General features: G+C 37.7%; 2 protein-coding genes across 3 annotated transcripts in view; one reads left to right on the top strand and one right to left on the bottom strand.

Annotated features, from left to right (window-relative positions):
• Positions 1-1,902: 1,902 nt before the first annotated feature.
• LOC145779307 (protein WWC2-like) lies at positions 1,903-16,035 on the top strand. Of its 2 annotated transcripts, XM_082590860.1 has the most exons (11): positions 1,903-2,077; positions 2,195-2,263; positions 3,705-3,799; positions 10,438-10,494; positions 10,998-11,055; positions 11,195-11,375; positions 11,694-11,828; positions 11,920-12,117; positions 12,841-12,969; positions 13,250-13,479; positions 13,680-16,035. In XM_082590860.1, exons 1-11 carry the CDS (start codon positions 1,912-1,914, stop codon positions 13,994-13,996), a joined length of 1,635 nt encoding a protein of 544 aa, XP_082446986.1. In that variant the 5' UTR covers positions 1,903-1,911; the 3' UTR covers positions 13,997-16,035. The 2 variants fall into 2 exon arrangements, with proteins under 2 accessions (XP_082446986.1, XP_082446987.1); XM_082590861.1 differs by lacking the exon at positions 13,680-16,035 and having other exon boundaries at positions 13,258-13,470.
• Positions 15,898-22,950, bottom strand: part of LOC145780184 (tyrosine-protein kinase TXK-like) — a 22,750-nt gene continuing 15,697 nt past the window's right edge. Inside the window, exons 10-15 of the mRNA XM_082591891.1 lie at positions 22,081-22,212; positions 21,375-21,492; positions 21,021-21,186; positions 20,197-20,315; positions 19,653-19,798; positions 15,898-18,665 (exon numbers count right to left, since the gene is read on the bottom strand). Coding sequence (XP_082448017.1) covers positions 18,427-18,665; positions 19,653-19,798; positions 20,197-20,315; positions 21,021-21,186; positions 21,375-21,492; positions 22,081-22,212 — 920 coding nt within the window. The 3' untranslated portion in view covers positions 15,898-18,426. The remainder of the gene's footprint in view (positions 18,666-19,652; positions 19,799-20,196; positions 20,316-21,020; positions 21,187-21,374; positions 21,493-22,080; positions 22,213-22,950) is intronic.

Raw genomic sequence — 22,950 nt, 5'->3', positions numbered from 1 at the left:
CATAATAAATGCTATTAATACTACAAAAAGTGCTCAATGGCAAGCGAAAAGTCAAGCAAAGCGAATTACATCAAAATTAGTTAATAGTTTCTCTATAAACCTTATCAGCCTATTTCACCTAGCATATTTCACCTAGAATCTTTGAATAAGTTTCTTCCGATGATCCTATTGAGGTGAAGAATGCTGTTAAAGTTGTTAGTGAACTAGACCAGGGGTTCGCAAATAGTGGGTCGCGACCCAAATTTGGGTCACGAGACGATCTGCAGTGGGTCGCAAAACGGCTTAAACTTACCATAAATATAACTTGTATGGCAAAAATAAATACAATCATATTATATAGTCTTTGATGTCCTGAGTTTCGTACAATTTGGTAGGCTACAAGAAAATTTATACTTTCGATTGCAGTACAGTAGTTAACCCACGGTTATATAGCCTGGAACACACTTTGAGGCTGGGCATGAAAACTCTCTCAGCTTATCTCCAAAACTGGCGACTGAAACTCAGCGAAACCAAAACTGTGGCAGCTTTCCACCTACACAATCGGAAGCTGATCGTGAGCTACAAGTGAAAATTTCTGTCCTTCTGCCCCAAACCAAAATATCTTGGAGTGGCACTAGGCAGATCGTACACATACCGCCACCATTTGGTGTCACTGCGCAAGAAAATGACATCCCGTGCTGCACTACTCAAGTGCCTGGCAGGCTCCAGCTGGGGGGCGAGTGCTGACACTTTGCGTATAGCAGCCTTAGCCCTTGTCTACTCTTCAGCAGAGTACTGTGCATATGTTTGGTGCCACAGTGCTCACTGCCATAACATCGACACTGCCATAAACAGCGCCCTGCGCACAGTTACCGGATGCCTGCGTCTCACACCATTGGACAATTTTGCTATTCTCGCTGGCATCCAACCTGCGGCGGAGCTTCGTCGCGAAGAAGCCACTCTGTTTCTTGGCCGACGGGCACTAGAGCCTAACCATCTTCTTAACCACAAGATCTCTGCTACCTCAAACCAGCACCCCCGTCGACTGAAATCAAGACATCCAATCGTGCCAGTCGCTCAACTTCTGATCAACACAGCAGATGAACTTCATCTCTGCGGCTACTTGGGCGGACTATAAATGGAATTCTGAATGGAAGTTAAGTACCACCAGACTCCATTCGTTCCTCCCCGACGCCGACACATGCCCAATCGGCTTGACACTACAAAGACAAGCATGAGTGCGCCTCAACCGTCTCCGTACGGGCGTCGGGCTTTTCCGCTCAACCATATGCACCAATGAGGAATCGGCCTCTTCCTCCTCCTGTGATTGTGGTGCCGAGGAACAGACCGCAGACCACATCATCAATGATTGTACCATCTTCAAACCAAACCACCTAACGGAGTGGAAGGTCTGCGTGTCATGGATGATGAAACTAAAGACTGGCTGCTCTCTAGTAGCCTTCCAGTGTAGTCCGGGAACATCTTGAATCGAGCGGCTAAAGGATAGAGTAGACCCTCGGCCCAAGAGGCTTGCACGACGACGACGACAACAAAGCACACGGTTAATAGGTCCACCCGCTTATTAAGCCCAATTTGGTCCATTCCGGAATTAGTGAAGGTATAGGAGTGGTAGAAAATTGTCCCCCGCTTAATAAGCCAAAATCGTCCGGTCCCGATGTGGCCTTAATAAGCGGGGACGACCGTGTTGGAATTGATATTAATTTGCAAAGTGTTTTGCTCATTCCGAAACGTTTGGGTCGCAACAAAAAGTATTTGCGGACCCCTGAACTAGACAACTAATTTTGATGTAATAAGTTTCATAAATTTTTTAGCCCGTCTGTTTCATTAGATTAACAGTTTTTAAAGAAGTGTATGGAAAAATATGTATTGGATTGAACACTGATTGTATCATGGGAATACTTCAGATCAACAATGACACAGACTTGTAAAGAGCTTCCTCTTCCACCTGACTGGGAGGAAGCTGTAGATCTTGATGGTCGTACTTTTTTCATTGATCACAAAAATCATCGCACATCATGGCTAGATCCCAGAGACAAATTAACAAAACCATCTACCTTTGCTGATTGCATAAGTTCAGGTGAGACTAAAGCTGTAACTGTTTTTGTTTTGCATTGATATTATAATTTAGACTGAAGTTTATAAGAAATGATGTGCCAAGCTCATGCTTTACTTCACTAAATTATTTTTGTTTTAGAGTTTCCAATTGGTTGGGAAGAATACAGTGATGAGGAATACGGTGTATACTATATTGATCACATAAACCGTGAGTGCATAACTGCATATGTTCCTTCTTTCTATAGAACATAGACGTTTGTATAATTAAAGCCATTTTTACTAAAAACATTGCAACGATCATTTCAACACATTGAGACATTTTGTCAGCTACATTTATCTTGGAAAAATTATATATCAACTAACTTTGTGGATTTACTGTTACGAAAAGATGAAGCAGGTATGAACTGAATTGCACATCAGTAACCAATAAAAATTAGACAAAATATCACAACACTTTGCTGTATCTAGTGCCAGATGAGAAAAAACAAGCCAACCCTTCACTAGTTTTGAAATATTACATTGAAGAAATTGTGATAAAAAAGTGATTTTTCTTGACTTTTTTAGTTTTTATTATCTACGCACCTCTTAAACCTGGTTTGGATAATTTTGAAGCCATATAAGCTTTACAATAAGCATTTTGTCAGAAGTAATAGAGCAATTTTGTGAAAATTTTAGTGTTTTGGCAATCCACACCAAAATGACTCATGTTCTGGCTTTCATTGCCTGCACATTTGCCTCGCTCACTTCTGGATGTATGACATTATTCACAATTAATAGTTTTGCCTTTAGGACTAAGAGGCCCGTAGTACGGTATGCTTCTAGCATCGTTTCATATTCAATCTAGAAAATTTTTGTTACTTCTATTAAGATCTGAGCTGTTAAAATTGACCAGTTATATGTTGATTCAATGCATCCTAAAACAGAAGAATAAATTTGTCCTCTATTTTGTTTTTGAGATATGTTAGTTCTGACATCGCGCTGAGTATAGCTTAATATTTTTACCTTGTATCGTGTGTAATTTTAAAACTTTGTCTTATTTTACAAAGCTACAGTACATTTAATTAATTTTGTTATAGCTACCTGAAACTCAGGTTTTGAATAATATATCACCCTTGAATTATACATAATAGTTTTCAGTGTCTGATAAGAAGTTTGAATGTGTTATTTTCATATAATTTTGTTTGAACAAAGTAAACAAGAATAACATACTCAGGGACAAAGATAAAAAAAAGAAATAATGTCAAATGCAATGGCTAATGATGGTGAAAAAGATATTGAATCAATATCTTTTTAATCAATATCTTTTCTTTATATTGAATCAATATCTCAATATTATTGATTGCATTATAAAAATTTTAACACAACCATGAGCGAATTTATAGCGGTTAGATAGACTTTCAATATGAAAAATAGATGTGAAACTACCTACAAATGAATTGCAAGCACTAGCTTACACAAATAATAAAAACATATACCGGTAATTGTGACACTTAATGTAATGAATGTAACTTTTTGATATAGTAAGTTGTGTTCCTTTGTTTCACCATATCAATATAAGTTACTTGAAAATGTGTTATCATGCACATAATACTGTAGGCATTAATAGTGTTAACTACTCAAACTATTAAGTGATACACATTATGCAACAGAGGTCAACCAAAAAGAAGATCCCAGAATAGTATGGAGGGAGACGCAACAATCTATGCTTGAAAATTATCTTTCTTCTGCTTTACATGAAGTTCAGGTAAGATACTTTTCACATTGTTCGTTTTAGACTAGAAGAAGAGATGAATGATTTAATGCATTATTTTGAAAGATTTAAAGAGTAGTGTTTCGTGATTATATCTGATTGTATTGTACTTCTGCACAAAGTAATGTATTATAATTATTTGTTTACTGATGAATGCTAAACCGATTAATATCACACTGTACTTAATCTTCTTAGTGGTGAATAGTTTACAATGGAAAGGGCAATGGTGAGAGCAATGTGTGGAGTAAAAACCAAAAGGGAAAAAAAGACTGAAGAACTGATAGATATGTTTGAGATGAGGGAGACTATTGAACAGATTGCCAGGGCAAACGGAGTAAGATGGTATGGACATGCACTAAGGAGGGAGGAAGAAAGTTTTCATCGAAAGGCATTGCTTTTGAAGGTAGGGAAGATGAAACGGGAACGTCTAAAAAGAACATGGAAGGAACAGGTGAAGAATGAGGCTGACAAAGTTGGACTAAGGAAGACAATGCGATGGACAGAACAAAATGGAAAATAGGAGTGAAGGCAATCGCTGCAAGGAAAGAATTGGCCACCTCCACTAGTGGGGACAAAGCCGAATTTGGATGATGATGGTGAGTGCATGAACACTGCACCAATTGCAAATGCTTACAACAATGTTTGCATTTACAACGCCAAGTTGTTTGCACGTTCGCTTGGCCAGTTCACAACTTTAAAGTTTCTCGTACAGTGCTTCAAGTCATAAAAAATGTCTCAATACTTGGATCCTCCTTTATTTTCGATTCACTGTTTTATATTAATAGTTTCACGACTAGTAGAGCTTCTTCATCAGTGGGCACGCATCTTTTATCACTATTTTGGCAAGTGCATATCAGAAAATAAAAAGTGTTGTTGCACTTGGAATCACTTGAATCTTGGATCTAAAAAAGGCTTTCGATACTGTTTGCCATAAACGACTCTTGCGCAAACTTGACCACTATGGTATCCGGGGAGTAGCGAACGACCTTGTCTCATTCTATTTGAATGGCCGTCAACAATATGTTGAGATTAACAATTACTCTTCCACTCATCAGCATATTGAGTACGGCGTTCCGCAGGGATCTACACTAGGCCCATTGCTCTTCTTGTTATATATAAATGATTTGTCCAATAGCATATCATCAATACCAAGATTGTTTGCCGATGACACGTGTCTCATTGTCAAAGCTGAAAACTTAAGTCTGTTAGAAAACAAGCTCAACTCGGATCTAGTTGAAATTAATAGATGGATAAATGCAAACAAGTTAACTATCAATGCTTCCAAATCAAATTTATTAGTAATTCCTCCGAAAAAAAAACTACAGTAATCTTGATGAAATCCATGTTCTCTACAATGATGATAAATTAGAAATAGTTGACCACGCTAAATATCTTGGAGTAACTATTGACAATCAACTTTCGTTTAACCCTCACATCGATGATCTAAAATTGAAACTTGCTCGGTCTGTCGGCATCTTGTCTAAATTAAAATCTTTCATTCCTCCGAAAACCAGACTTCAGTTATATCACTCGCTTGTGCATCCCCATATACAATACGCAATAACAATATGGGGTTCCAGTTTTAAGACACATGTTGACAAACTCCAAACATTCCAAAACAAAGCAATAAAAATAGTGGCGGGAGGTAGATGGTCGGATCACGTGACTCCATATTTCAAACAGCTAAATGTTCTTAAAATAAAAGATTTGTTCAAACTCGAAACTTCAAAATTAACGCATAAATATGAAAACAATTTACTACCATGTACTTTTTCTAAATATTTTAAAAAAGCAAAATGTTCATTCTCGCAATACTAGAAATGCAATTGACAAGGATAATTTTTATGTTCCTCAATACTCAACTTCAAAACTTCAACGTAGTTTCAAGTATACAGGTGTGGAAATTTGGAATTCAATCCCATTGAAAATAAGAAAAACTCACCTAACTCATTTAAAAATCTTTATAAAAACTTACTCCTTTCGTATTATTAATGATGATGGCTTCAGGCCTATATAGATCTCTTATTAGATGATGCATTTTGTTTTCATTCAAGCAACTATACCGTAAACTTGTGTTTTAAATTATTTTGCCCCGCTTCTTTTATGTTTAATTTGTTATCTTTTCTTTTGTTGAGGGTGGCTGCTCGACTAGAAGACCTTCCAGGTCACTTCGCAGCCACCCGTTGCAGTATTCATACATTCTATGTTATCGTTTGTTTTATCTGACTTTGCTAAATATGTGTATTTATACTCGCAACAAAATAAAAATGTCAATCAATCAATCAATCAAGCACTACTACTTTGGAAAATGTTTTTCACAACCTAAATTCTATATCAGCCTATCAAGATTTGCTTAATGCTGATGATCAGGACATCGCTTAATGATGTTCAGGACATCGCTTTTTCAGTCTTTAAAGATATTGCTTTCCAAACTTTTGTAACCTATTGCTTTTCAGAAAATATTAATACTTTTTTCTGTAATTTGAATTGGCGTAACGAGAAAATTCATTTCAATAAAAATGACTTACAGTATGCTCTATAAATAAATAAAAACTACCATTCTTGCAATGTATTTCATCATCAACACTCAGAGTGCTAGCTTAGCTACTTCTATCTATGCAAACATTAGGTGTTCATTTGGACATAGTGCATAAATTATGTACACCACTGTATTGCATTGTGTATTCAGTGTCATCTACAAAGACCGTATATACATTGTTTTATGATGAAATGATTTTATGTGTCAAGTTGATAACTAAAAAATGCATTGCTTCAACAAAAACATGAAAAATTCCGTTTATTTTTTGGTTTATTTAACGTTAGTATGTAGCCATTGATATAATTCACGTACAGATACGTCACAATCGTACGATAAGCCATGTTTGGCTTGACTTACCATATACTTTTTTTTCTTTAATTTCAAATGATTGAAATGTGTTGAATGTAGTTTTTGCACTTTGCAGTGGAGCTTGCAAGACTTTTGCTACTTACAAAAAAAATATTAAAAAATTATTGTTTTATCAGCGCAACATCGAAATAGGTTTACTGGTATAAGTTTGTTTTGCAAACTTTGTAGGAAATAATTCGTTTCTGTCACACTGCAATATAAGTGTTAGCCCTAGCGACTGTCAGTTATCCACTTCATTGCCATGAGCCCATGACAAGTGAAACTTGGCTTTCCTTTGTAATTTTCCACGACCTTGTGAAACATAGGTAAAGCAAGGCATACTAGATTGAGCGGTTTCACTGATGTCACGCAACCAACCTCTGGAATGTGGTCTCTTTTGTTTCGGGGTTACCTCAATGTAGTATTATTTAACAGACGTACACCTCTGTAATCGATCGCTGTCCATCTCGATTAATCTTATGTATGTTGTATAGTTTTGAGGTATCAAATACTCATGTTTGTGTTTCACAATTCAACTTCACTATACCATAAGATTGTCTGCTTCTGAATGTTAGGTAGTAAACAAAAAATCCGTCATTTTTACATTGATTCAACGTCTTCTGACAGTGAGTCCATGTGGGAGGTGGAGGTAACCCCACTGTCAGGCAAAAGCAACTTTTTATAATTCAAAACTGATTGATGTTTTGCTGAATCGACAAATTATCCACTTTGTAGTTCCGTTTTTTTCCTGTACTTTTGGTAATTAGCCTATCATTTCAGAAATAATACCTAAAATCTTTTCCGCTATTCTTGCACGTGTAAAAGTTGGTATAACTGACCACTTATGTTTCGAAACTGGGCTAATACATCTGGCGGGATATAGTTAAAACTCTCATAAAAAGCATGTCCCTAATAGTAAAAAAAAACTTTGTTATATAATTATCTCCATGATGGTTTAATTGGTGTTAAAATGTAATTTATTGCCGTCAAAACTTCAAAAGTTTGTATGGAGAGGCTCCTTTTATAAGCTCTTTTTCCAAGTTTGGTTCAATAGAACCTTACTTACTCAGCAGCTTTCAAGCAATCATCTTCACCTAAAAGGATATTTATTCGATTGTTATCTAAACTTGATTACAATGCTGATTCTCTCTGTAAGAAAATAGTGGATTTTGCAAATCTGAAAGCTAGATCGGAATATTGAATTAACAATTTAACATGATTAACATTTTTCTCCAATTTGTAGAGTTAAAACAAGAACAATTTTACAATTATTTACCCACATGAGAAACTAGCTTTGGCAAGACCGTTTTCAAGCTTTAATACCAACACCAGTGGATAACTGCTTGAATCAGTTTGTTAGATCAAAAATGCACCGTCCTAAACGTTCTTGAAACAGCGCGACTCATGCATTGGTGAAATATTCAATAGCATGGACTGGTGTGATGATGTGGCCACCAGTGAGATGAACCTATCGTCGTTTGTTCGTAAATATAAATCCTGTGTTCGGTTGCAATGACTTTAGACGAAAACTTACGGTGAATTCTCCAATACGAGTTTTGCTGTTTACTAATTTGTATAGCCTGAAGCACTTCAAGTCCATTAAGTGACTTATAATAAACGGTAATGTTTTGTTAAGAAAAAGGATAATTGTAAATTGAAGTTGCCGTTGTTCTTCATGCTGTTTCTGCAACATTGCAAACTTTTAAAAAGTTTATAAAATTGCGTTGTTTCTCTTTCAAAACCGTCTTCTGTCGCGAGATTTTCTTCGAACTTACGCGCTTGTTACGAATTGCCTTGGTTAATTTCGTGTTTTAAAAGTATGTCCGTTTAAATGAAAAGCATCTAATCGCGTGGAAGCTAGAAGTCATAGAATATGACGTGATGCTTTACACTCAAAATTTGCGCAAAATGTAACACTGCAACAAATTTTCAACTTTGCAGAAATTCAAAGACTAGTTAGCTACTTTGTTAGGCTACTTTGTTAATTTGTAGGCTACTTTGTTAATTTATAATTTGGCGCCACCGCTTCCGCATTTGGCTTTGTATGTCTGGCCAGTGGCCACGTCTTGCATATATGCAACATAGAGCACTGTGGGGTTAAAATTGGGGAAAAAAAGTAGAAAAATAAACTAGTTATCCTTGTAAGCTTTCTGTCGCTGCCAGAAAATAAAATACGGGAATATTGCATGTTCTGTCACTAAAAAGTTGTAGTTGAAAACATTACGATGAACCGAATACAGGCTATATAGTATAATACTTACACTATCTCTACTATGAAAATAAAGGCATGTTTGTGGTAACATCGGTTGTGCTCAGCCCACCTAAAACACACAGAAACGCGTCCTCGCTGCTTTGATTCTTTTTTGCGTTGAGCACTTGCGCAATAATAAAATTAAACTTAACATTTCTGTTTTCAAAAACAATTGTGACTGCGTGTGATGGGACACGTTCCATGTTGCCAGAGGCCATCCAAATGTAATTCGACAAACAGCAAATAGACGATTGGCGGTTTTTAAGCATCATTACGAAAACCAATATCCAGTGCTACCATTGATCTGTAACCTAAAGTAAGAACGACTAGAAAAACCATGACTTTTCCATCTAAACATAAACAAGTGTTTTTCAAAAATGTTGTTTGTAGCCTACTGTATTTATTAAAACGAGAAGTCTCAAATCATTGGTCGTATCACCGCACATGACACATACTTCGAAAATTTCTTGTTTCATGGGGAACGTCATGTCTAAGAAAGCTTGCAAGTTTCACTTCAAAGTTGCATAGTCTAATATAGGCTACAGCTCTTAATCACTTGACATGGAATGTCCCTTTGCTTTAACTTGAGACATATAGTCGATTTGTTTTATTTTGATGGTTATAATAATGGGTAGGCTAGGTGTTTTTGTAAACTGCGAAACGAAATTAGAAATGCAGACGTTTTGGAAACGCTCTATTGTAGACTTGACGCATTGAATGGCGTAGCGGTCAGTGGAGTGGGTCTGCTACTATTCGGTGAGTCCGATTCGGTGAGTCCGATTCGGTTAGTCTGATTCGGTGAGTTCCTAACCTCTTACCCCTAACCCTAAAACGGCAATGATAATTAGGCTACGGTACCCGATAATTTAAAAAAAAAATTGAAAAAATCCCCCGTTAAGGGGTCGGACTCACCGAAACGGGCCATTCCGCAGTGGAGTGGTGCTGTCACGGGAAGCCTCACTTAACTCTTAAATAATAATATCTTAAATCAGAAACGCAACGATTTAGAAAAGCTATATTGTAGACTTGGCTACCCCAATATAAAATAACCACGATAAAAAAAATCTACTCACAAAACCAACAAACCTTTCCCACAAGATTTTACTTGAAAACAATCATCACTTAGATAAGTGCACTTATGCAGGTGAGTGCCCTCTTAGAATATTAAGCACCAACACTTAAAGTTGCACCCTTAACTTGAATGTCTTATAGGCCTAGGTTCTGGCTCGACTAACATTTCTTTTAAGGTATTTGGAATCACAACAATGTACGTGTACTTTCAAGATGTTTTGTGTTTTTATTTCACTTTATGAGTTTATGTGAGGCATCTTTCCGAAAATTGCGTGATGGTATTTATTGGTGGTCTGGACTAGTTTGATATTTTGACCAGTAGATTTTTGTAATCCTCTAAATGAGAAAATGGTTTATTCATTTTCATTTTGCTTTCAAGAAGTGCGTTTTATTTGCAAATGTAATTTTTGTTTTCTTCTGAAGGTTAAAGAAGAAGCTGTTAATCTAAAAGCTGAAGAAATTAAATTGGCAAACAAGCAGGTAACATCATCACTGAACTATGAATGAACCCTCGCATAAGTTTGTAAGCATGTAACGAATATAAGGCGCCATGCGTTTTACCTCAACGATATGGAAGTTTTACCAATGCAGAGTGCAAAACGCGAAAAAGTCGTCAAACTTTTTATCCGTTGACTTGCGCAAGTGTTATATGAGATGATGCTGAAAGAACTTGTTGGCTGACAGAAGTTTAAAACAATGGCCACCGAAGATCCACTGTATCAGTTCTTACTTATCGCACTTGTCGGTTGTGCGATTATTGAGAAAATAGAAATGTTTTTATATGTAGCAAAAAGACGCAGCATCAGCTTGAGTAATTACTTCGCATCTTTTGTTTGAGTAATTACTCCGCATTCTTACGACTTTTCTGTTTAGACAGAAACATATACATATCAAGTTTTGTACTTTTGTGAAATTTTGATTTCGTCTAGTGATACTTTGCTTGTGCTGAGCAATTAAATCCATCAAGTACTTTTGTGTTTTAGATTCGAGACCTAAAGCATCAAGTCATTGGAAAACGTAAATTTAGCTCGACTCAAAGCCGTAAGTGGTGCATAAGTGAAATTTATACATAAAGCTGCATCAAAAAGTGCGACAATTGACAGTTTTCCATCGTGGAATTCGATCTTTTTATTGCTATAAAACAACGGGTGTGGCTATCTCTTTTTTTACTTTATTCTAGTGAACAGTACCGGCACCTCATGCTCCAACTGGTCGATATGTACCAAGTTCGATCCAGACCTTATCCGGAGCGAATTGACGGAAATTCAGCGACGAGTCGCCACGCTACGAGCCGAATTGTCCGATGCCGAAATAGAACTTGACAACGCCCGCTCCAAGCACGACCAGTGGAAGAATCAAAAGTTAGTATAGTATAACCTACATCAACAGTAGTCAACTAGGACATTTTATGACTCTGGCGAAAACTTGCTTTTTAAACACCTGAATTTCAACGTGTTGTGTGGATTTTTTTTAACTTATTGAAAACAAAAATTGTTTTGCTGAAGCTTCACTTGTCGTACTCTGAGGTGGGACTGATGTATCCCGGTGCGGGGGTGTTATCTGGACTACATTCGTAGGCCGTTGGAAAATCATAACAATTATTCGATTGAACTACTTGTTTTGTTCATATAAGTATTTATGGTGCTTTGGCATTTTATAAGCTTTTATATTTACCACAGGATTGCTTTTCCAAATGACGATAAAAGTGAAGCAGAAAATTTATCGGAGCATGTCAATGAAACCACATCCGCCACATCCCCTGATGAAGAAGAGCGTGAAAACCTGATGTCTCAGCTGCAAACCACCAATGACAAGTTCGTTATTTCATCTATTGCACGTTTTTTTTATGCAAAATAAACGTAATTAAATTGGAAAAAGTAACGTCAACCCTTTTCTTCTATGCAGGATAGCGGATTTGACGGAAGAACTTTGTAGTTTGGAAGAGAAGGGTTCTGCTGATGGTAATCCTGACACTTTGCTGTTCATTTCAAAGAAAGAAGAACTCTTAAATCAGTTGTACTCGAAAACTGCAGCACTGGCATCCACAAATGAGGAAAAGAAAACCGCAGCAGACCGTTGTAAAAAGTTGCAGCAAGAGCTCAGGCATGTGTTGGCGACTTCTCTTTGTTAGAGCAATGATTACCGCAAAATCAGCGCAAAATGTGAATGATCGAGTGATTTTATCATGGTGGTTACCAGTAGCGGCCATTCGAAATTACATCTTATTAAAATGTTGGTTTAACGAAAGAGGCCACTTTTCAACACAATTATTTTGCTTGTGCAAAACATGTTTTTCTGGCATTCTCAAGTTGATAGTTTCTGTGCTACGTTCTTTGTATTAAATCCGATTCACAACCCTTTGGGTGAAAAACCTACCTTATTTCCACATCGGAAATTTACTATATGCATTTTTTTAAAAACTAATTTGTCTTACATTGCAAGGAAATGATTTAATCTTTAGTTTTTGTCTTGTAAATGATTGCCTTATACAGACTTGCAGGGCAAACTTCAGGCCATTATTCATGATGTATTTTCCCTGGCACTGTCGACTTGCCGAGTATGAAAATACTTTTGTCAACTTTGCTTCTCCTTTTTTAAGCAAAAGTATTTTTACCAAATCAACGAGCGCTTGTTCTTGTCTTTAGCTCCAGGTTTATCCACTCACTCAGCTCCTGTTTTTGTCGTTGAATCCGATCATGTAGTCACTTGAAGGATATTACTTGAAAATATATTACATATGTGCTGACGTTGTGTTGTAACACATTTTCCTCTCGGCAAGGCTGGTCATTATATCGATGTCATCACGGAGCAAACTTGTTTTTACAGACATGCTAAAAGCTTCAACAACCGTGAGCTGGGAGAGCGTCTCAAGAGAATCGAAAGACGCAGAAGCGTCAGCAAGCAACTACTCGATTCGAAAAAACTTGCTACCAAGATCGTGAGCAGGCTAAGAAGGTGCTGTGGTTGTATTATTGTTGTTTATCGATTTAACAAAGAATGCTATATGTTTGTGTTTGAAGTCAATTTTTGCAGTTGCACAGGTCCTCTCAGTAATCGGTCACACACAGGGTTGCCAGATGTTTTTAATATTTTCAGCCCAATTGCCACTAATAAGTAGCCCAAGCATTTACAAGTTTAAACAAGCGAAACTGGTAACCCTGGAAAACCGCGAAACTGGCCACGCTTTACTTAGTAACTGTCATATCATTGTGTTAAAATGCTTGATTTTTTGCAGTTTATCAGCAAGCAGTATGTCTTTATCATCACTGTCAAGCCAAGGTTCCACAAATGGGTTGGCTGGGATGTCTCACGCAATTAGCAAAGTGAGTAGTGAAGTGCCTGCTGTTTCAAATCAACCTGAGCACCGCAGACCTCTCTCCTTCGAGCGGAAAAACTCCATGACGAAATTAACAACGCAAGATGTACGAAGAAGCCTGCGCAAACACATTGAGCAGCCTAACAACAGTAAGAGTTTAATTATTTAGGTTATCTTGTCTCAGATACTGTATAGATTTTAGCTTAAAATATCCTGTAGTGGCGTGTTTTAAATCAGAAAATGGAAACGGTTCAATCTCTCTTCATAGCAGGAGCGCTGTAAAATGAACATGACGTATCGAACAAAAGTTTTACATTCTCTTTTTATTAAACGCCATTCTATGTTAAAGATACCAGCCAACTGGTTGCATCTTCATCCTGTCTTCCGGAACCACCCGACTCTTCTCCGTCCTCATCCAATACAGTGTTAGACATAGGAGCAAGCATCCCAACTTCCATCTATGGTGGATCTTCCTCCTCGGAAAGCAATGTAGACACAACTTTTGCGCGACGGTCATCTGCAACCACATCTGGGGGCAAGTGTTATTTAAAAGGCAACGGAAGTCAACCCTCTATTGCAAGTCAAGATATCCACCTTGTGCCGAAGCTCCAGAAACTAACTGACCGTAGTCGAAGATTCGCCGCTGATTCCTTAGCGGCGACTTGATGTGACCACCCCCTACCATGATTGTACTCATGGTTTGCTTGTTGAGCCAATTGCTTGTTCGCCACTCGCACACAGGCATCACCAGTTCGAAATTCGCTTACAAAGCACAGCTTGCCAACATTCTTGGGATTTGTTAGAAACTGATATGAAATTCGTCTATGAGATTACACAACTGGTTAAAATGAGAGGTTGTTTTATACAGTGGTCTGCTTTTTATTCCAAATTGTGGTAGAGGTTACTTTATTAAACCATAAGCAGATAAAACCAAGCAACGACACGGCATTTAACACAATAAATAAACAACATACTGCCAACTTTTTCGGCTACACAGCACGTTAACCTTTGTCAAGCATCTGAACAACTGATTTACATATAGTTTACATAAAATAAGAAATGCGAAAGAATGAACCAACCAGGCAAAAGAGATAAAGCGTATCAGTCAATAGGCATTTGTCTGCCGGAGGTGCCTCGTGCCTGCTGTCTTTAATTAAACCGTCATGTAATGCGAAACAATGAATTATGTGTAAATCAGTTGTTCAGATGCTTGGCAAAAGCTAATCTGTTGTATAGCCAACAATGTTCGTAATTGCTAAGTTTTTTTATTTATTTTATGTTAAATGCCTTATCCTTGCTGGATTTTCTCTGTTTCTACTTTTATTCATCAAAAAACTTCTTGCCATGAAGATTGAATTGTGCATGAATATTGCTTTGATTGCTGTCACTTCGCGTTTTCTGGTACTTACAGTGTATTATAAAAGTTCGCATCAGTGTGATGACAACGTGCGTATTGCCCGTAGCTTTCGTGTTGCAACGAATAGGTGAGGTGTTACCTTGTTATAAAATGTCCGGTAGACATACTCCATTTGATTTGTGAAGCACTCAGCATCTCGTCATAGAACATTTTTTTCTTTTGTTCGAAAGCATGTAAGCCCGATAGCTCAATTGGTTAGCGCGTCACTTCTAGAACGAAGAAGCTTCAAGATCAAGCGGCGCTGGTTCGACTCTCGGGGTGTGCGCTTAAGCAACGCACGTTAAGGACTGCTCTCCATTCAGCGGCATCTAATGGATGGAATAGTTCCCCGGCAACAAGACTTCAACAAATGAAACTTCATTCTGTCAATCTCGGTGACCGGGCCTGCGTCAGTAGTTCAAAGCCTCTACAAGTACGCGAAACTGCCAGGATTAAGCTCTGCAAGAAGCTTTCCCAGTCCGAGGATAAAGATTCAATCAATCAAAGGTCTGCACATTAATCTACCACGTCGTACACATCAGTTTGCATTGCCTATTTCTTGCTTGACTGTCCCTGTCAGTATTTAAGCATCATTGTACTTTTTAATCAGTTACGACCACTTTCAAGTCATCGCATTGTAACATTTTGAACCGACAGCATTTCTACGTAATCTTTTTCTACCTCTCAGCTTACACATTTCGTCGACCCAATTTTGAGCACTATCTGCTGCCGGAATTGCAAGCAATGGTGACACTCTATTCTGTCACACTTACAACTATTGAAATGCAAGTTGAAAACCGACGTAGTTCAGACAAGTTCCACGCAGAAGATCCTTTCATTCACTTACGTATTTTTAACACTAATTTTTACGTTGAAAGCGCTGTATTGAAGTATTATTTTCGTGATTCATCAATGTTTTAAGTGAACTTCGTTAGAATTACCTTGCCACTGTGAGCAACTATAACGAACGTACTTTAATATTGACTCATACAATGAAGCTTTCTCTGTTTAAATATACGACTTTTGACCTAGCAACAATTTCTTGTAAAACGTATAACACATAGGCTAAGTTGCATAGCCAACATCACCAGTGCAATTAACAATTTGTCTTTGACCAAATTCTACAATGCATGATGCATAAAACCGATTGATAAGATGAGTATCGACCGTATATTGTGGGTTTACTGTATAAGATAATTTGATAACAGAGCAAATATTTCAATGCGTTGTGTTCCCACGACAGAGTATTGGATTTTCAGTTCAAAACTCATCTTCTGGAAACATTAAATGCAAACCTAATTAAATTGTAACACAACAGTCCCTGGCCGTGTTGAAGAAAATCTGCTCACTTATTGAAGAAACATTTTGGATCGCTTACGGTTTACCTCACCGGTGGAATACACTTCATCAATAGCGTTAGCTTACTTTATAAAAAAGTGATCCCATACTAGCTAGAAAAAGTTATCTTGCGACGTTGAAACGATACAAAAAGAAACTTTTGCTATCCATTGCGTAAATCTACCACAATCAACAAAACAAGGGCAAGCAAGCTACAGACACACGCCTGCCTCACACCTGCAGATCGTATATGCAGAAAATCTTGAGACACTTTGTTTTAATTCTTATACATTACATGAGTAGCAACGGAGAAGACAGTACACCATAATAAAATACTAAAATCAAGAATGCTTTTATACAGACAACAACTTAGGCCTAAAGATATAACATTAAACCAAATGTTTTGGCATTATCTTATCCTGATCCAAACTGCAAAACATCAAAAACAGAAATTCTTTCCTTCACAGTGCTCAAGTGAATTCAGTGTGGCAGGGCGTGTTTAGAAATGGAACGCGAGTTTTCCAAGTAAGATTTCATATGCGGTACGGATCTTGAACACTGGCTTGTAGCCTAATATGCTAAAGTTTAATAATTCACCATGCTGTAAATTTAGAGCTTGTGAACAAGTTCGGTTCTTGCGAGCCACTACTTGAAAGTACACGATAAATTTCCTGTAGCATACAATGATAGGATCCACAAGAATTAGTCGGCTACATTAGATTTTACGTGCAGCCTATTGCAATATCAAAGAACATAGCTCTGATTTTAACTTAATGACGCATTTTGAATGTATACAAACAATTCTGCAGTTTTATCTAAAACTTTTAAATTAGGTTATTGCATGCGGTATCATGATAATTCAAAGCAAACAATTCAAAGACGAAGGGTTGGGTTATTGTCTTTATCGTAAATAAATTATCGGCTTTGAATAGACGCATAACCATTGCATGCAGGTACAAATGCAATGTACAAACATGTGATGTAAACATCTCGGCAAAACCTACATACAATATATCGCATTATACGCACGAAAATGATAAACTACGCGACATAGAATAAAAATGCATAGAAAATTGGTCGTCGACGTAGACAAACGCTCATGACCTTGAGCATAGATAAGGCTCAACCATTCACAATATATTACTTAACAAATGAGTTGATGCCTAATACAGCAGTATCGTTGAGTGAATTAAATAGTGCGATTGCACGATCATATTGGCTTGCATACTGGGAATGAGTAAATACAAATGTTTCCATCGATTATAAAAATACAAGTATGAAACTTGTGGGTGGTAATGGTGCCGGTGGTTACTTGAAATAGAATATAAACCACGACCCGAGCATTAACGCTGAACTGCGTTACAATGACGCAATTGCTTCAGCAGAACTCGCCTAAAACTCTTATGGCCAATGACAAGGATTGCCATCTTAAACATTCCAACTTCTGAGTGATTATGGCTGCTGTTCAAAGCTTCGGTAAATATGCAAAATCACCAGTGTTGTTGCAGAAACGGGTTTTCTTAATCGAAGGATAAAAATCTCTCATCAATTAACTTTGGTAATTATAAACTTAAACTCGTTATATTAGAGGACAAAATGCGGATAACACACGGCGGGCTGCTATAGAAGCACTAGAAACGGGTTACACAACGAACGCAGCAACATATTTAAGGCCAGGAATCTTTGTAAGATGAATGTACAGATACAACAAAATACCTTGACAAGTCGAGTAAAGAACAGGAAAATAAAAAACAGTGTAGACCCGGACAATTACTGAACCGCGAATTTTAAAAGTGCTGACATTGCATGAATTAAACGGAGTGACCCTGATGGGCTTTGCTACTCGGTACATTGTTGGTTATTGGGAAACTGGATGATTTCCTCTTACTTGTGTGCAAACAAACGAGGCTATGTTGAATATATATTGCGTCGAATTAACATTGACAGATGCTGTATCAATGCAATTTGATAAAAAATCTGAACAAACACAACCTTTTTTCATTCATAGAGTGTACCCAATACATACAGTCAGTCAACCAATGGATGCTGCATTATGATAACAATGAATAATTAAACAAGGCTCTGATGCAAGAGAGAATGACGATGAAAACAATTAGCATAATTTTAATCAGCATTGATACATGCAAGATAGCTCTTTGCACGATTTCTGAACAAGCATACAGCCAAAGTGATAATTTTTTCATCATATATTCTTCAAGTGGTTGCATTCCGCTTGGGTTTGCTTACGCCATGCAACCAGCTTGCAAAAGGCGCTGAAACGATGTAAAAAGGTTAAGTTTTGTTGGAAGGTTGCAATCAGTCAGAAACGCAATGGACAAAAGCATTGAAGACAATCGGGCTTTCAGTAACCATCATACTCTCCTTCAGGAGTGCAAGCGGCGTTCACAGTGTCAATTAAGTCATCCAAAGCAATAAACAAAATTTCAAAAGACGGTCTGTTGTCTGGTTGGATGTCCCAGCAGCGCAGCATTTGCTGGTAAACATCGTGCGGACAGTTGTTTGGTCGTTGTAGTCGAAGACCGTTCACCACTCTGTCCACCACTTCTGGATTGCTCAGAGCTGGATAAGGCATTTTGCCGCCTAAGAAAACACATTGACATATCACGCTTTCTGGTCGTTAAAGCAAAAGCAATTTGTTAGGCTTCAGCACTATGCAGAAGGGGCGCTTGGTTGAAACGACGAAAAAGATTTTAGGTGAGGCCGTGAAATCATTGGCGTTCGCTTACTGATAGAAGTAAAACCGGGTTTCACTTTGGTCTGTGACGTACTTTCGATGAGAAATTACAACGCAACTGTCTCTTTCATTATTTTAACATTGACACAAATCCAAAATGTCAATGCGCTTAAGAAAACAAGAGATAACATTTGTCAAGTGTATTAACGCGAAAGGGAGCAAAAGATTGCACATAGCAACTGCAAACTCAAGAAAATGAAACTCGTTTCATTTTCATCACTCTTGATTTATTGAAGAAATCTTACCTTAATTTAACGTCACAAAACAAAACTGCTTGTAGACATCAAATGTCTAACAACATAATGCAAACATACAATATTGGTTTATTTGAACAGTAGAGAGTAGTAGAGAGACTCATTAATATGGCAACACGCAAAATATATCATCGCTTGCCCAGCAAACAATAAGTTAAATCAGTTTCGGTTGGCAAAGAGTGTTTAATTTGCAAAACAAAAGACAATGTGGCTACATATGCCGGCCTGTTTTTTTTTTGAAAGAAAAGCATTGAAGCGGAAAAATAAAAACTTGACCAAGAAAATTACATTAAACACAAAATTCAGCAACACGACCACTGCTACCATGGAAAGTTTGGTTTATATTATTAATATTAGATAGATAATAGAGTTGCCATTGAAAATTCTATCGCAACATTTCCACCATTTAATCTATAAACAATAAAACGGCGATTCTAATTAGCTATCATTAACAATTGGATGTTACTGTATTAAGAATGTTGCAAAAAATAAGACAATTGATTTTCTGACAATTTTAGGCGTATAAAAGAGTTCAGTCTGGTCTTGATGATAAATAACATGAAAATCACATTCACTCACCGGTAAATAGTTCCCACATTAAAATTCCAAACGCCCAAACGTCAGATTTCGAACTGAATTTCGTGTAGTTTAAAACTTCAGGCGCAGCCCATTTGATCGGAAACTTACTCCCGAGAGAACTCGTATATTCGTCGTCTAGTACGAACCTAAAATAATGAAAGATGTTACTTGGACGTAATTGTATGCAATGCAGGTGCATGGTAGTCTTGAACATCACGGCAGAGGGAAATGTCTAGATTAGAATATTTCATGGAACTTCACGCTTACTGATAATCGTGAGAACTTCCAGGAAATAAATTCATTTCACAAAAACAAAAGATAAAATTTCTTCAGTGAAATTAGGCGATTTATATCACTTCGTGTTACCAAAGCATTCTTTTTCAAAATGTAAACGATTCAATAAAGATGCATAGTGCAACACAAATGGTAAAGCATAACGGCGAATGTGCAACTGATATGTAAAACAACCAACTGAATGTTGGTCAAAAGATGGCATCAAATCCGTAAAATTGCTGGCAGGTGTTTGTCTAAACATGCTGTCTACCTTGTTAAGCCAAAATCCGCCACCTTGATGACCATGTTCCTTCCAACCAGGCAATTCCTTGCGGCGAGATCTCTGTGGATCATGCCCTTGCCTTCCAAGTACTTCATTGCATCACACACCTGTCAAAAGCAAAAACTTGCAAAACATCTTTTATTTACACACATGTTTTACTGCTGGCTGCATGACCGAGCGGTGAGAGCCTTGGTTGGACGTTCGATAGGCCGCCTGTTCGACGGCGCTCAAAAACATGTGGCTGTGTCTTTGGCAAGACACAAACTCTTTCACTTACACATATGATTCATGCCACGCACGTTTGAAGCAATGAGACAACACAGAAAGCAGAACAATGTCCCCAATTTGAAAACCGAGCTACTAAAAGCTTCATGAGTTTATGCGATTTTTTGTTCAGTGATCACTGGGACATTGGGACAAAGAATCACTCCGGAGTGGTGCACACAAACCCAGACAGCAAAATCCGTCATTTTTACACGAATTCAGCGCCTGCAGACGTTAAATCAATGTAAAAATGACGTACTTTGCTGTCTGGGAAATAGTGCAATTGAAAGCAAAACGAAAAAAGATATAAGCTGTCATGAAACGTTGAAAGAAAAAAAATCTTATCCGGTCACCACCTAGAAACAAATACAAACCTTCACTGGCGTGCTTTCAGACGTTCGATCAGAAAGTGACCAAGTTGCCCTATAGATACGCTACTGTTTTGAAAGCAATTTCACTGCAGAAAGTACCAGCGTTACTCAAGTCAGGCAGAAGCGGAAATTACATTTAAGCCGTGCGGCTTCAAACGTTAGATTTGGCGTACGTACTTGATAGCACATGTCCAGCAATGTTTCAGGGTGTGTTCGTAAGTGAGCGTTCTTTCTGATATAATCCAACAAGCAGCCTTCTTCCATAAACTCAGTGACAATACAGATAGGCCTCTGCTTCGTCACTACCCCGTACAGCTCAACTAAGTTCTTGTGTTGCAAATGGCTGTAAACGTAAATAGCGTAAAGAAGCAATGAAACCAACTCATTCCAGACAAATACGTTAAGTGTATCAATACAAATTTTCTAAACGCAGCTAAGTGAATTTCAAGACGCGCCAAAAAAAATACTTTGAATTTTTCAGGAAGATTCAGTCACTTCTCTGGTCTAGCGTACGATGCAATTGACCCTTACGTCATAACTTCAGCTTCTTCTATGAACTGGTCTTCTTCCATTGTGTTTTCCTTCATGATTTTTATCGCAACGTACTTCGTTCCTCGTATCCTGGCAAGTTTAACGACGCCGAATTGGCCTGTGACAATAAAAAACATTTAGTTAGTAAGCAATAGTTGACGTATGGTTGACGCCTTTACATCAAATAAACTATGCCTTTAAAAAGAAAATCCCTCTAAGTTTTGAAAACTTGAAGGAGCGGGTTACTTATAATCAACAAATCTAAAGCTTTCAGAAAACACAAAACATCATTTGAAACTTAGGAACAGTAATGACTAATGACATGAGAGTAATAACAGCAATGACCATACAGTGATGATATCTATGTGAGATAGTTTTTCTGATCGGAGTCTATTTCGCTTATTAGTGGACTTATTTTAGGGTTGATAAAAACAGACAAATAGACCTTACAGAGAATTCTTTTTCACCGTTGTGGCGGTCGAAAAATATTCTGCATTACGGTTTAAAAGGAGAAAACCATAACAAATGACAAACTTGAAATAGACCTGCGGCACTCGACGAGGGGTGTCGACCCGTGGTTCAAGTGGGTAAATATTTTACAAGTATCGCAACGTGTCAGAATACTTCAAAACGCATTGTTCATTGCGAGTATACACAGTCCAAATCGATTGATAATTTTTTTTAAGAATAGCACTTAGTCGCTCACCGCTTCCAAGTTCATTCAGCATTTCAATTTCACTGATATCAATTTCCCACCGAGAGTCACTGAACAGATGCGTTGAAGGCTGGTCCATCCCAGACAACGACGCGGGCGCTTGCCGCAGCCTCGTCACCATCCCTGTGCGAACAAACCGATTCAGCAAGCCGAGGATTGACAAGACAGTCGCATTGTGACTGTGCTTTATGCAGCGAGTAAAACTACTGACTTGGAAAGTTTGCTGCATTCACTTCCGGAATGAAGTCCAGTGTTATATCAGACACATTATAGAGTGACAGCGACTCGTTGTTTCAATTATGAAGCTACTAAAACTTTCTGAAGGCACGAAGACTTAAAAAACCTTTGTGTTAAAACGATCCAGAATGATTCATAACGACCAGAAACTGAATTTACGGTAAGCACAATATTGCAGCTTTTTGAACTAACTTTTAGGCAGTCAATGCCTGTACGTTATCTTGAGGCTACGCATTAACGGACTACAGTAGTAGGAAAATGACAATAGGTGAATTGTAGGTGTCAAACTGCGCATGGAATACAGCACTGAACTTCCGTGAGCGCTAAGGCAGAAATTTTACAAAAATGATTCGAAAAGTGCTGAAAACGTTTTATACACAATGCTGTACGTGATTACATTATTTTTAGATTAGCCTATTTTAAAATAAATCTACATTGACATAAAATACTCCAAAATAACTTAACACGTTCAGCTAATGTTTGCTGGAGGAGAACATTGCTCATAGCAACTTCTTATCACATTAATGTAAACTTCAAAGGTCAAAATCTCACGGCAAAAACGACTTAAACATGTGTGGCTGCCTGATGAATGGTACTAATTGGCAATGCGGCAAAAGGGCTTGA

The sequence above is a fragment of the Aplidium turbinatum genome, chromosome 11 (assembly GCF_918807975.1).
Source record: "Aplidium turbinatum chromosome 11, kaAplTurb1.1, whole genome shotgun sequence".
Taxonomy (NCBI): Eukaryota; Metazoa; Chordata; class Ascidiacea; order Aplousobranchia; family Polyclinidae; genus Aplidium; species Aplidium turbinatum.
Note: the sequence above shows the minus strand (reverse complement) of the source record. Positions and strands in the feature narration are given on the sequence as shown.